This window comes from Vanrija albida, assembly GCF_041260175.1.
Source record: "Vanrija albida strain AlHP1 chromosome Unknown contig_2, whole genome shotgun sequence".
In the NCBI taxonomy this organism is placed as follows: Eukaryota; Fungi; Basidiomycota; class Tremellomycetes; order Trichosporonales; family Trichosporonaceae; genus Vanrija; species Vanrija albida.
The window spans coordinates 2,304,284-2,318,281 of NW_027191421.1; the positions used below are offsets into that span (position 1 = coordinate 2,304,284).

Below are 13,998 nucleotides of genomic sequence, written 5' to 3' on the forward strand. Positions count from 1 at the left end.
AAACTCCCATCTCTGCTTGGCACGACGGGCGCTGGCCGCAGATCCTAGTGGCTTGCAGGCGGCTTGCAGGCGGCTTGGAAGCGGCTTGCAAGCTTGCAAGCCTGTGTGGATAATTTTTCTGGCCCTCTTCTCCGCGACCCACTCTTGCTGGGACTCTTGACACGGCTCCGGTGGCCATGGCCGCCAGGAGAGCAGCCGATCAAAGCCGGCATAGCCGCTGGGGTGTGCTTTGCACAAGACGAGGAAGCGAACGCCGGCGCTTCTCGATGGCCTGCACATTGAAGGGCAGCGACGACGCAGTGACCGGCGCCGGCGTCCGGCCTATAAGCACCAGATGTCAGCGGCATCATCCGTGATTGAGGCACGCCGGCATGTGGTCTCGCGGCGTGGGCGTGGTCGCAGCTCGACGTCTTTTCTCGGGTGGAGCCTGCAGATCCACGGAATAGGTCGCGCTGTGGTGCGTGCCGGCGCGTGCCATGAGCCGCTCCGGAATGAACGGAGCTAGCATGCACCCAACCTCGACAGGCACACCCGAGCACCGAGCTGACCTGAGTACCGAGCTGCGCACGACCTCGCTCTGTGCGTCGCGTGGAGCCCAGGGCCGCGGACAGGAGAGAGCGAGGCAGCCTGCCATAATGGGACCTGATAACGATGGTGTCAGAGGGTGTCACCCTGACCAAGGCTCGCAGCTGCAAACATTTTGCCATGCTCCTCGCTGGTCTGCGTGCTCTGACTGCGATGTGTGCGTGCTCGTTTTGCAGAGTCGTGTGCGTTCTCGCCGCCGTTGGTCGTGTGCGTGGCGCTCCGCTCCGCTCCCGAATCCCCAATCACTCGCCCCGGGAATGTACGGCAGTTGCTCGAGCGGGGGCGGGGCGCCTCGCGGCAAGAGCTGTCTGTCACCTTTGGATCTGGAATGCCAACGCGCAGAGAGGATGAGGACACCCGCCTGCCCGCAGCGACCGGCTACTCGACCGTGGCTCTTGTCCCATTTTTCAGAGGCTTGGCACTTCCCCGGCTCGAGTGTATGCGGGGTTGGGCTTGGCCAACAACAGGGACCGCCTAAGGGAGACGGGCGGCTCGACGCGCATGGCACGCGCGACGGGCAGGGATCTCACTTATGGCTGCCATGCCTTTGTTCAAGGTGTGGTGGTTCATGGCGTGCGCCGGCGCGCGGCGCGGCGCCGCAGAGACGACACGACCTAGCGTCGTGGGAAACGAGGGGGGTAAAAGTCTTGCAGCGTCCTTGTGCTCCGGGGCCAAGACGTTGATCGCCCGAGCACCCCCGCTAGAGGGCCAAGAGCTATCACAAGGTGGGCAAAGGCGAACCAACTTGGTGCTCGGGCTAGGGAGGGGATCGAGGGAGGAGGGGAGCGGAGCAAGGCGCGTGCGCGCGGATAGAAAGCAGGCTCCACAACCGTGACGTGCATGTGCCCCGCGTGCCCCGTCGCGACTGAAGCGTGCTGCTCTGAAGTTTTGACCGCACGAAGCATGCTGCAAGCAGGCAGCAAGTGGCGAGAGACGAGGCAAGATTACCCGGCAAGCCGGGGTGCGACTGGCGGCGGTGGCGGCGCGGATCAGGCTGGGCATCCTAGCAGCTAGCCGGCGGTAGAGGCTGCGCCTGTGTCGCGGGTGCCCTCTCTCGCTCTCGCTCTCCTCTCGCAATCTCCCTGGATGTACGGCGGATCAACCTCAAGAGGCAAGCAAAGACGATTGGCCACGCACAACTGACGCGGTGGGTGTAAAAAGTCAGGCGCCGCGCGGTGGGCTCAATTGGGTGCGTGCCATGGCGCCGTGCCGAGAATTACGCTTTCCGGTAATGACGAGCGCCGACAAGACCGACGACGACAATGATGTATGCGCGGCGAGTGAGCTAGCGAGCGCGAGCCGCGGGCCGCGGGCCGCCGAGCCGCACAGCGAGCGAGAGGAGCGCAGGGCATCAGCACGGCCCGGAAGGCAGCGCGCAAGCATCCCTGCATGGGCTGCATCGTCGAGTGGAGTAGTGGTGGAGTGGAGCCAAGAGCGAGCGAGTGAGCACGGCCAGGGGCGGGCAGATGAGCAACAATCAGACGAGCCAAGCAAAAGCAAAATCTCGGCCAAGAGATTGGGCTGGGCTGGCTGGCTGGCTGGGCCTGGTGCGTCGACTGGGTGGGTTGACTGCACGAGGCCGGTCAAGGCGGGCGGCAGTTTGCTAGCCTGCCTGGCCTGCCTGGCTGGTGCCGCCCGTCCGCCCCGCGCCGCCTCAGTTGCGCCGCCGCCGCCTCCGCCATGCGCCGCCACCGGCGAGCCAGCGAGCGGCGGCGCGCAGCAAGAGAGGGAGAGGGAGCGAGCGAGGGAAGGAAGTGTGACGCGACGCCGGCGGTTGCTGTTGAACGGCCATTTTGGCTGGCCGGACTGGCTGGCTGGCTGGCGCTGGCTGGCTGGCTTTGCCTCGGCCCGCCAGCCAAGTCGTCACCCCCCCGGTTCCCTTGTGACGCTTGCCTTCCCCGCTGACCCCCGGCCGGCTCCTTCCCCCCTTCCCCCCACCCTTGACTTGCCCACTCACCCACCCACTACTCCCGACTGGATCCACCCCACCCACCCACACCCACCTCCTCGTCACTTGAAAGACTTGCTCCTCCTCCTCATCCACATCCTCCTCTTTTTCAATAGCTACACTCTCACAACCAGAGTCGTCGCTCGACCCCACCACCCAGCCCCCAGTTGTTGACACTCGTCGTGCTTCAACTCCCTTCCCCCCACCACCACCCCCACCTCCCTCCCCGCACAGGTCACACGCAATCGAGCTCGCTCCGCTACAGCCGCCCAGGACTAGCCCCCGCTTACTTGTATTTCCCGAATCAGTGACAGTGACCTTGCCCCTCTTTCCCCCTTTCCACATTTCTTTCTTCCCCACTTGCCCTTCTCGAGACATCATCAACAATGGCCCCTAGGAAGAACAACGAGCCCGCCTCTTGGGAGGTTGACGCTGACAAGCCCAAGCCAGAGGGCGAGACCCGCGCTCGCCGCGCGTACTGTGTCAAGGACCTCACGCTGCGTAAGTGTCAAAGGCCGGTGATGACGATGGCAATTCTTGGGCGAGGAGGGGTGAGACGGCAAGGAGAGACGTGCCCAGATCGGCGACTGTCAAGGAACGCGCGTCTGCGTTCCGGCCTAGTATGCTGCTACCCCACACAAGTCTAGCGGTTTCCCCCCATCAGTGGTGCTCTTTTGAAGCGGATGCACCACGGGGGAGCGCTCGAGACGAGCGTGGGGGTGACGGGGACGAGGGGCATTGTCGCGGTGGGACATGCACGGATGATGCTGGTGCTGGTGCCCGCGGGCGCGTGCGGCGCACAACGTGCTTCTCGCCCAGCCAAGCTCGCCAAGCAAGCAGCAGCCAGAAGACTTGCCACCTGCTTCTCTCTCCTATCTACGTAGGCTGACACAACCGCAGGCCCCGAGAACGGCATTGACACGGTCCACGATGTCATGCTCTACGCTGCCCGCACCCACGGCAAGAAGCAGGCCCTCGGTGGACGTGACATTGTCGGCACCATCGAGGAGGAGAAGGAGATCACCAAGGTCGTGGGTGGCAAGGAGGTCAAGGAGAAGAAGAAGTGGAGCTACTTCAAGCTCTCTCCTCTTGAGTGGATCTCGTACGATGACGCGCTCAAGGAGGCCATCGACCTCGGAAGCGGTCTCCGCGAGCTTGGCATCGGCGGCAAGGGCGAGCAGTTCTTCAACATTTACGCCGCGACCTCGTGAGTGGCTTGAGTTGGATCTGGGAGACCGTTGCTAATGAGATCTCAGGCGCAACTGGATGCTCATGGCTCAGGCCTGCGCCTTCAACGCTGTCCCCATCTGCACGGCCTACGACTCGCTCGGCCCCGACGGTCTCAAGCACTCGCTCAACGAGACGTCGGTCCCTGGTCTGTTCACCAACTCGGAGCTCCTCAAGACCCTCGTCAAGGTCATTGCCGACGCTCCTAGCGTCAACCTTGTCGTCTACGACGGCAAGCCCAACCCCGAGCAGGTTGCCGAGATTGAGAAGACCCGCGAGGGCCTCAAGGTCGTCCACATTGACGAGCTTCGCAAGGCTGGCCAGGACACCCCCCACCAGGCCATCCCTGCTTCGCGCGACGATGTCTACTGCTGCATGTACACCTCGGGTTCGAGTGAGTATCTTGGGGTGGAGAGTGATAGCGTGGCTAACTTGGCCCAGCTGGTACCCCCAAGGGTGTGCTGCTTACCCACGGCAACGTTACCTCGGCCAGTGAGTCTCCCGAGCTGCTATAGATTGCACGGCTGACACCGCACAGTCGGCTCGGTCTGGAAGCTCCTCTACGAGTACCTTACCCCCACCGACACCTACCTTGCTTTCCTTCCCCTCGCCCACATTCTCGAGTTTGTCGTCGAGATGTCGTTCATCTTCGCCGGTCTCCCCATCGCCTACGGTCGCATCAAGACCCTCACCGACGCCAGCGTCCGCGAGTGCAAGAGCGACATCATGGAGGCCCGTCCTGTGAGTAGCTAGCCGCATCAGAGAAGCAGGCAGCTAACACACCACAGTCCATCATGGTCGGCGTGCCCCAGGTTTGGGAGCTTATCCGCAAGGGTATCTTGACCAAGGTCGAGGCCTCGAGCAGCGTCAAGAAGGGCATCTTCAACTTTGCCGTCAAGGCCAAGACTGCTGCCAAGCAGTACTCGATCCCTCTCCTCGGCGGCATCACGGACGCTGTCGTGTTCAACCAGGTCCGCGCCCAGACTGGTGGCCGCCTCAAGATCATGTTCAACGGTGGTGGTGCCGTCTCGCGCTCAACTCAGCACTTCCTCCAGACTGCTCTTGTCATGATGATCCAGGGTGAGTGGAGGTTGACGGGTTTTCTGTGGACTTGGACTGACCCCGTCGCAGGCTACGGTCTCACCGAGGGCACTGCCATGGCCTGTATCCTCAACCCCGGATGGCTCCAGCTCGGCTCGGTCGGTGGCCCTGTGCCCGGTGCCGAGATCAAGCTGGTCGACGCCCCCGAGGCCGGCTACTTCAGCACCAACGACCCTCCCCAGGGTGAGGTCTACATCCGTGGTCCTGCCATCTTCAAGGGCTACTACAAGCGCCCCGACCTCGACGACGAGGCGTTCACGTCTGACCGCTGGTTCAAGACTGGTGACATTGGCCAGTGGAACAAGGACGGCACCCTTTCGATCATTGACCGCATCAAGAACCTTGTCAAGCTGCAGGGTGGCGAGTACGTTGCGCTTGAGCACCTCGAGTCGATCTACAAGTCGGCGTCGTTTGTCGCCAACGGTGCTGTTCTTGCCAACCCCCAGCACACCAAGCCTGCTATGGTCGTCATGGCCCACCCCGTCAACCTGCCAACATTCGCCAAGAAGCTCGGTCTCGCCGCCGCTGGCGAGGACCTCGAGACGATGTGCAAGGACCCCGAGGTTGTCGACGCCTGTCTCAAGGAGATGAACGCTGTTGGCAAGAAGCAGGGCCTCAAGGGAATGGAGCTGCTCGAGGCGCTCATCCTCACGGCCGACGAGTGGACCCCCGAGTCGGGCCTGCTTACCGCTGCTCAGAGTGAGTCGTGGCGTAGCGTTTGTTGTGCGGTGCTAACCCTGTTGCAGAGCTCCAGCGCAAGGTGATTGAGAGGACGTACGACGAGCAGATCAAGGCCGTCTACAAGTAATGGTCGCGTCGGCGTGTCGTGTCGTGGATGGGCAGGAAGCCGCTCGCTATTACCCGTTTCTTAATGTGCATGCCCGCGATGGACTGTGCGGGCGTGGCTGCACACTATACTCTTTACGTTTGCGTATCTGATTCTCTGTCGTGATGTATATGAAGCATGATGTTTGCGTGAGCGCGCAGCGCGCGAGCGGCGACGAGGACGGACTGACATTGCAACTCGTTCCGTTGGAATGGCGGGCGTTTCACGTCGTCGGGGTTGGGTCGCGGCGGCAGGATGGGTTTCAGTCGCGCGGCAACACTCGCTTCTTCCCAACACCCACCTCACACCACCACCATGTCGGCACTGGTCGACCACCGGACCTACCTATCCGACGTGCTCGCGCGGCAGGCGGAGCGGCGCCGGCGCGCGGACCCCGGGCACAGCTACGCGCCGCAGCCTGCGCTCGCGTACGCGGCTGCTCACGCCGCCGGACCATCACACACGTCAAAGGGCAAGACCAAGGCCAACGTGGTCAACTACATCCCCGCCGAGGAGGCGGTGCGCAACGACTATGCGGCGTGGTACGGCGTGTCGGGGGAGTACGCGAGCAACTACGTGCTCGGGGCTGGCGAGTCGGAGATCTGCGACGAGTGAGTCGGCCCTCGGCGCTGCTAACGATAGGTTTCCCGCGCTCCGCCGCCTGATGGACCTCAAGGCCGAGCACGTCGCGTCCGTCTCGCACGCGCCGCTGCTCGCGCCGCTCGCCGCGCCCTCGCCCGCGCTCATCCTCTCCGCGCTCCAGCCGCACCGCTTCGACGTGGTGCTCATCCACCGCGCCTCCAGCTGGGCGGAGACGGCGGCGCTGCCTATCCGCCAGCTCTCTGCGGACCCGGGCTTCGTGTTCCTCTGGGTCGGGCGGGGCGACAGCGACGGGCTCGAGCGCGGCCGCGAGTGCTTGGCCAAGTGGGGCTTCAGGCGGGCCGAGGACATTGTGTGGGTCAAGACGAATCGCGCTGGCCAGGGGAGCGACGGCAACGGCCTCTTCGCGAGCCAGAAGGAGCACTGCCTCATGGGTATCCGGGGCACGGTGCGGCGCAGCACCGACAGCCGGTTCCTCCACTGCAACGTCGACACGGACGTGATTGTCTGGGAGGGTGGGTTGCGGTTGAGGGCAAGGCTGACAGAAGGTGGAGACGAAGGGCCGCGCACCCCGCCATACCTGTACACGCTTATCGAGAACTTTTGCCTCGGCGCGCGCCGGCTCGAGCTATTCGGCGACGCGGGCCGCGCGCGCCGGGGCTGGGTGACGGCGTCGGTCGGGTCGCTGCCTGACGGCGCGGCGGCCTTCGACGCACAGGCGTACCCCCACCTCCTGCCGACAAAGGACGAGGGCAAGCCGGTGGTGCCGTTCCACGCCGAGATCGACCTGCTGCGCCCCAAGAGCCCGCAGCGGCGCGTCCGGGGTGGGGGAGGGGGCGGAGGGGGCGGCGGAGGGGGTGGGGGAGGAGGAGCACACCGGCACGCGCACCACTCGCCCTCCCCCCAGCCGCCGTTCCGCCCCGCTTCGGCCGGCGTCATGCGCATGGGCGCGCTCACGCCTGCCTTTCCCCAGCACCAGCAGCAGGTGCCCATGATGGTGCCGGGCATGGCCGTCATGGGCGGCATGGGCGGCATGGGCGGCATGGGCATGCCCGCCCCGATGGGCTTCAACGGCCTCGGCGTCATGGGCATGGGCGGCTGGCCCGGCGCCATGGGCGGGGGCATGGGCGGGGCTATGGGCGGGGGCATGATGATGCCCGGCGCCATGGGCGGCGGCATGCCAGGCGGCATGATGATGCCCGGCATGATGCCCATGGGCGGCATGATGCCCGGCATGGGCATGGGCATGGTGGTCCCCGGCATGGGCGGGGGTATGGGCGGCGGCATGCCCATGGGCGGCGGCCTCTCGCCCCAGCACGCCCACGGCGGCGTCAGCCCCGTGCCCGACGACGGCGGCGAGTGGCAGCAGCAGCAGCAACAGCAACAGCACCACCAGCACCACATGGGCCAGCTCGCCCTCGGCATGGGCAACATGGGCGTCGGCGCACCGTGGCAGCAGCAGCAGCAGTACTACCAGAACGAGCACGGCCAGTGGCAGTAGCAGCAGTAGCCGCAGCAGCAGCAGCATCGTATGCATTGTACAGCTAGGCACATGGAATGGGTATGGCCGCAGGCGGCCGTCGCGTCGTCGCGCCGCGCCGCTTCGCCTGTTTTACATCGTGTCCGGGCAGTCGATAGAGTCTGATCAAACGAATCGTCGTCGCCGTCGTGTCGTTCGACGGCGGTGCCCTCGTGGAGTGCCCGCGCCTACGCCTCCGCGCTACTGCGCCCCCTGCGATCGTCAGCAAAGTCCACAAAGTCAGGACGCGACCAGTGAGATGGGAGGGACTGGAACGAGCGGCTCGACGGTGGGCGCGGCTCGAACAACACCCGCTTGCCCGGGCCCAGGCCCAGCTCTGGGAGGAACGACTTGGGACTTGGCAACGCCAGCGACGTGCTCGAGCTCTGGGGCAGCGCAAGCGACGCGCTCGACTCCTGTGGCAGCACAAGCGAAATCGTCGACGAGCTCTCTGCGTGATCATACAGGTAGGGGTAGAGAGGCGCCTGGGACGCGTTGGCTGGGAGGGTGGAGTAGCGCGCGCGCGGCGTGGTATTTGAGTGGGGTTCAAGACGTGTTGGGGGTTGAGGGGAGGGGGCACGCCCGTGCCGTGGGCTCGGCGGCGCAAGCGGCGACGACGTATGCACCGCCACCGACGCGCGCCGCACCACGCGCTTGAAGAACGACGGCTTGGACTCTCTTGGGGGGATTGGGGGACGGATAGTGGGCACGAGTGAGACTTGGGAGGAAACTCGGGATGGGTCTTGGAGGGAGAGGTTGGGGGGACTGTACGATTCCCACTTTGTCACTACGGCCCAGGCTTCTCCAGGCTCGAAATCTCCGGGGTCTTCATCGTCGAGCAGGGGGGAACGCGCACGGAAAGAGTTGCGATGGCGACGGCCGCCCGCGCCGTCCTCGGCTGACAAGGAGCCAGAGGACACGGACGGCGACAGAGGTGATGGGGACTGGCTACGTTTCAAGTTCAAGCCGCTCACCTGCGGGCCCGCCGCGTGCGGCGAGACGTGCACCCCAACGTACGGGTGCTGCTCGTCGGGCACCTCTGGGAAGTGCTTGTGCGGTGTCACTGGCGCCGTCGAGTCGGCCGGCGTGCCAGAGCGCGAGGGCGAGTCAGCGGGCGTCTCAACCGGCGGGAGCTCGGTGAGCGGCGTGTCGGGGAAGGCTGGCGCGGAACGCGACTCGTCGTCGCCATCGTCATTCGCAGACGCGAGCGGCGCTTCCACCTTGACGGTCGGTCCGTTGGTCGACGCAGCGGGTGGTGTGGATGGCTTGGCCGCCGCGCCTTCCGAAACCGGGCCGAATGGCGACGGCTCGACATGCACCTGGAGTGGCTTCTGAGGCGCCCCTCCCTCAACCGCGGCCGTCGGCACCTTGGGGAAGCTCTTGAGCTTGGCTTCGATATCCGGGATGCTCGAGTCGCGGCTCAGCCCAGCTTGTCCAGCCGGTCCACTGCCTCCCTCAGCCACCGCAGCAGTCTTCGTCGACGTCTCTTGAACGCCACGAAAGTCCAACTGGGCCGTCGCTCCCGCGGCGGCCAGGGCACCTCCGACGGCGATGGCGCCGCCCACGGTCGCAGCGACCGTCGCGTCCGACTTGGTTACGCTGGCATCCTTTCCACTGCTTTTTGCGCTCGCAGCTGGACCTTTGCCACCACCTCCTTCAGCCACGACCGGCGCCGCCGTAGAGGGAAGCTTGTCATCAGAGTCTTGAGGCTTGACGCTGTCGTCGCCACGCTTGCCTTGCTTATCGTCCTGGGGCGAGGAACGAAAAAACTCGGCGTCCTTGTTAGACGACGCGTCAGACCCCTTGATGCTGTCCTTCTCAGGCTCTGCCTCGGGCACCACTTTCTCCGGCGCCTTGTCAGGCACTGCCTGCACCCCGTCGCGCTCCTGCTGCTGCACCTTCTCGTGGTACTCGTCGTAGTTGAACTCGAGCTGCGAGGACGCACGGGCAGGCGGGAGGCTGTAGCCCGAGTGTGTGCGAGAGTGGCCACCGTTGCCGAGGCTGACAATGTCGCTGTCGTCGTCGAGAGCCGGGGCTTGGGGTTCAGGGACAGCGTGGGCAGCGTCGTCGCCGTGGTCCGCTACGCTTGGTTGCGGCGTCGCGTCCCGGTCTTCGGCCTGAAACCGACGCGGGGTGGAGTCGCTGGTCGCGCCAGACACGATCGGAACAGGCGTTGCGAGGGCAGACTCGACATCAGTCGACGAGCTGACCGACTCGGGCTGGAGCTTGAGGTCGGCACCCGGCGTGATGGTGGAGATGGTGTCAACAGACGTGCGGCGTGGCTCCTCGTCGGCGTCGGCAGCCTTGTCCTCCTCGTCGGCGAGTTCCTCGGTAGCCTCGGGCTCGGCGGGGGCAGCAGCCTTGGCCGTAGGCGCGGACACGGGCTTGTCGGCCTTGACGGCAGGCTCCACCTCCTTGGCCGAGGCCACGGGCTTCTCCTCAGCCTTGACAGCCTCCTCGTCCTTCTTCGCCTCCTCCTTCTTACCCTTCCCCTTCTTCTTCTTCTTATTCTTCGCCTTCTTAACCTCCTCGGTCTTGGTCGGCTCAGCGTCGTCCTCAGGTGTCTTGTCCTTGGCGAGGGAAGGCACGACAGCAGCGGCGACACCAGCTACGGCAGCTGTGGCGGCGAGGCCCGTCACAGCCGCCACTCCAGTGGCACCGCCGACAGCCTTGTCCACGATCGTTGGCTCGCTCGCCTTCTTCTCGGCCACCTCGACCTCCTCGGCGTCCTTCTCCTCGGTCGGCGTGTCCTCCTCTTCGGGGTTGACGAGCGGCTCGTCTGTTGCCGCCTTGATCGACTTGGCCAGGGCGTCCTCCTTGTTGGCAGCCTTGGTAGCAACAGGGCTGGTGGGCTCCTCGGATCCCTCGCCGTCCGTGGCGGTCGTGTCGCCGCTCGCCTCGGCCTCCTCGACGCTCAAAGCCTCCAGCTTCTCTTGCAGCTTGGGCACCTCGTCCTCGCCGCCGCTACCGTCGTCGCGGGTCGAGCTCGGCGCGCTGCCCTCGGGTCCCTCGGGGTCGAGCTCACGACGCGCCTGGCGCGGCGTGCCCGTCGGCGTGCTGACGCCGCTCACGTCCTTGAGGTTGGTGGCAGCGTCGTCGGTGCTCGACGCCGGGTCGTACTGGCTCACGAGCGACGAGCTGATGCTCGGCGCGTACGTCGACCCGCCGGCGGTTCCCGACGCCGCGAGCTTGAGGTTGCCCGGCACAAGGTCGTACTCTGGTGGCGGGAGGTTGGGCGCAGCCACCGGCGTGGAAGGGAGCGAGAGCTCTGACACCTCCTCGCCCGCCTCTGCGCGTGTCGACGATGGCGTCATGGCTCCGCCACGGTCGCTCTGCCCGCCAGGCAGTGTCGACACGAGCAGCTGGGGGAGGCCGGGCGCCGAGGTGCCGGGCGAGGTGGCCGGCGAGCTTGATCTCGACGTACCAGCCGACGCCGACTCGTAGTTTGTGTTGGGGCCCGAGACGATCGAGCCAGACACGCCCGACGACGCCGCGCTATCGGCTGGGCTGGCCGAGCGCTCGGCCTGCGCCGGCGCCGGTGCCGGCGCTGGCGGCGCACCGAGGCCGAGGCTCGCCTGCGCGCTTCCCGACGACACGGGTGTGGACGCGCCCGGGCTCGGCGTGTTGGACGCAGGCGTAGGGGTCACGCTACCAGGCAGGGTCGGGGTCGCGAGGGCTGCGGCGGCGTTTGTGCCGCTCGGGATCCTGTTGCCGATCAGATCGCGTCGCTCGGACACGCGGCGCGAGCCTGGGGCGGCGATGCCGCTGGCGCCGAGCGCGGCCGTCTTGGGGTCGAGCGAGGGCAGGCGGTTGCCGACGAGGCCGCCGCGCGCGAACGAGCTCTGGGCCGCGGCGCCATACGGGTTGTTGGGGGCGAGGGGCACGGCGTCGGCGTTGCTGAACTTTGCGATGCGGTCCTTGAGGCTGCTCGAGACGTGTCTCTGCTGCGGGCGGGGCGCGTCGCTGCTGGGAGATGTTGGGCGCGACGACGTCCGCGACCGCGGCGCGGATGAGGGGCCGGACGCCTCAGACCTGGGGTTAGGGTCAGCGCGGCGGCGGTGGCGACGCGGGGCAGACGTACATTGCGACGGGCGCGCTGGCTTCAGCGATGGTGAGGCAAGTGCGAGACGCAAGCGGGGTGGAGAGACCGAAGAGGGAGCGGCGGGGCGCCGGCGGCGGCGGCGATGGGTTGAACGGGGTGGGGTGGGGCGCGTGCGCGTGGGCGGGAACGAGCTCTGGCACTGGCGCTGGCGGCACTTGCTATGTAGTGTGCAAGCTGATGTCGGCTGCCGTCGTTGCCGTCGATGTTGTCGAGTGTATGAGTGCACAAGAGTCTGTTGGGTCGTTGTCGTCGTCGTGATGGAGCAGCACGAGGTGACTGACGCGGGGAGGTCGAGCTGAGGGAAGGGACAGGGATTGTGTGGTCAGGAGACTGTGAGGCGAGACAAGGCGAGGCGAGGCGAGGTGTGTGACGCCGGCAGAAAACCCGTGACGAGAGAGTTGTTTCTCCTTGTCGTCGTCGTCGATGTGCCGCTGCCGCTGCCGTCGTCGCTGTCAATGGGTGGGCAGTGTCACTGCTGCTCTCCGTCGCCGCTGCCTGCTCGCCGCCGCCGTGCTCCGCCAGCCGCGCCGCCCGCCGCTGGCTGCTCGATCACGCGCCGTAACTGAATGGGCGGGGCTGGGCGGGGGGAACTGATACCTGCCTTTACGCGTCACTGGTGTTCCCGCTGCCCCTGCATCCGTCCGTCGTCCGCCGTCGTCCCTCTGCGCGGCGTGCATCGTTCCGAAGAGCTGGAATGGGCCAGCCTGCGTGCATGCATGCAGAGCCGGCACCACTCCCCTCACTTGATGCATACGGCATCCGCGCCGAGATTCCACTGGCGGTTCAACGCCAAAACACACGTAATTGATTCCGCCACCCAACAGCGACAAGATCAAAACAAACCCATCGACACCTCTGCCATCCACCCACTCCCCCACGATGGGCCTGACACGCACCCCGCCGAAACAAGCAACACACACGCGCCGCGAGGACACCTTCTCCCCGAGCCAGGCGTTCGCGCCCGCCTCGCGGCTCGCGCGCTCGCCAGCCGGTGCGCCGCACACAGATCCGGAGGAGGACGAGATGGAGGTGGACGCGGGGCTCGGCGCCGTGCCCGAGGAAGCGATGGACATGGACGAGGGCGCGGAGGTGGAAGAGCCAGAGCCAGCTCCCCCCGCCCCTGCCCCGCAACTCGCCTCGTCGTCACGAGCCGCGCCCCGCACGCCGGCGCCCAAGGCGAAGCCGCCGCGCACGCCCGCCGCCGCAGAACCAGTCACGCCGGGCCCGCGCAGACCGCCGCGCAAGTCGCAGCTGCCGGCCCCCAGCCCCGAGCCAGCACCCGTGACGCCGCGCGCCGCCCCAGCGCAGACCCCGCACCGCACGCCGGCGCAGGTGCTCGCCGAGCCAGCCCGGCCAGTGCAGGGCGCGGACGACGCCGGCTGGGGGCGGTACTACGAGACGCTGGTGCTCGTGCTCAAGAACAACACGGTGGACAAGGGGCTGAGCAAGTGGACGTACGTTTCCCCCCTTGGAGCCAGCTAACGTCAGTCTCGACAACCTGCGCGAGTGCTACCCCCTACTGGCCGACGCCATGCCCGAGACCATGGCGGCCGTGTGGCAGCAGACGTCGCACGCGATGCGCGAGCAGACGCTCGAGGGCGCAAACGCCCTGCTCGCAGAGTACAAGGTGCCGCGGCGGCTGCAGACGTTTGGGCAGGTCATCGCCGAGGGGAGGGAGTGGGCGCAGGAGCACCCGGGCGAGGGGCGGCCCGACGCGTGGCGGCCCGACCTGACGCCGTACGTCATCTCCGCGGGGACCAACCTCGAGGTGTACGATGTGTCGTGGAAGATGCTGCGCGACGAGTATGAAGAGGTGGGTTGGGGGTCGGGATGGCGCTGACGGCAGGTGGCGAAGTCAGCGAAGGAGCGGTACGCGCGCGTGCTGGAGAAGCAGGCGCGCCTCGCCGAGCTCGAGAGCGGCGTGGCGGACGGCGTGGTCGAGCTGAGCCAGGTGAGTGGGGAGAGAGTGTGTTGCTTCGCTGGCTGACGTCGCGCCCAGGCAAACGCCTTACTAAAGGGCTTCCCTACGCCAGAGATGCTCGTCTGGGCAGAGGACGTGCAGACAAAACTCGGCGCCCGGGAATAATTGT

At 66.3% G+C, this 13,998-nt stretch overlaps 4 protein-coding genes across 4 annotated transcripts; 3 read left to right on the forward strand and 1 right to left on the reverse strand.

Moving 5' to 3' along the window:
- Positions 1-2,919: 2,919 nt before the first annotated feature.
- On the forward strand, positions 2,920-5,669 carry FAA4_2 (long-chain fatty acid-CoA ligase; the record flags this gene model as incomplete). Its single annotated transcript, XM_069351154.1, has 8 exons — positions 2,920-3,034; positions 3,434-3,740; positions 3,790-4,154; positions 4,202-4,252; positions 4,299-4,501; positions 4,549-4,840; positions 4,892-5,560; positions 5,608-5,669. 8 exons carry the CDS (start codon positions 2,920-2,922, stop codon positions 5,667-5,669), a joined length of 2,064 nt encoding a protein of 687 aa, XP_069211540.1.
- A 333-nt stretch (positions 5,670-6,002) lies between these two features.
- On the forward strand, positions 6,003-7,788 carry KAR4 (regulatory protein; the record flags this gene model as incomplete). The annotated part of the gene is made up of 3 exons (XM_069351155.1): positions 6,003-6,298; positions 6,330-6,802; positions 6,842-7,788. 3 exons carry the CDS (start codon positions 6,003-6,005, stop codon positions 7,786-7,788), a joined length of 1,716 nt encoding a protein of 571 aa, XP_069211541.1.
- A 219-nt stretch (positions 7,789-8,007) lies between these two features.
- Positions 8,008-12,667, reverse strand: Q8F55_002562 (uncharacterized protein; the record flags this gene model as incomplete). Its single annotated transcript, XM_069351156.1, has 4 exons — positions 8,008-8,019; positions 8,781-11,838; positions 11,888-11,906; positions 12,652-12,667. The coding sequence occupies 4 exons, from the start codon at positions 12,665-12,667 to the stop codon at positions 8,008-8,010; spliced, it is 3,105 nt and encodes a 1,034-aa protein (XP_069211542.1).
- A 120-nt stretch (positions 12,668-12,787) lies between these two features.
- On the forward strand, positions 12,788-13,994 carry Q8F55_002563 (uncharacterized protein; the record flags this gene model as incomplete). The annotated part of the gene is made up of 4 exons (XM_069351157.1): positions 12,788-13,362; positions 13,397-13,721; positions 13,755-13,859; positions 13,908-13,994. The coding sequence occupies 4 exons, from the start codon at positions 12,788-12,790 to the stop codon at positions 13,992-13,994; spliced, it is 1,092 nt and encodes a 363-aa protein (XP_069211543.1).
- Positions 13,995-13,998: the final 4 nt, after the last annotated feature.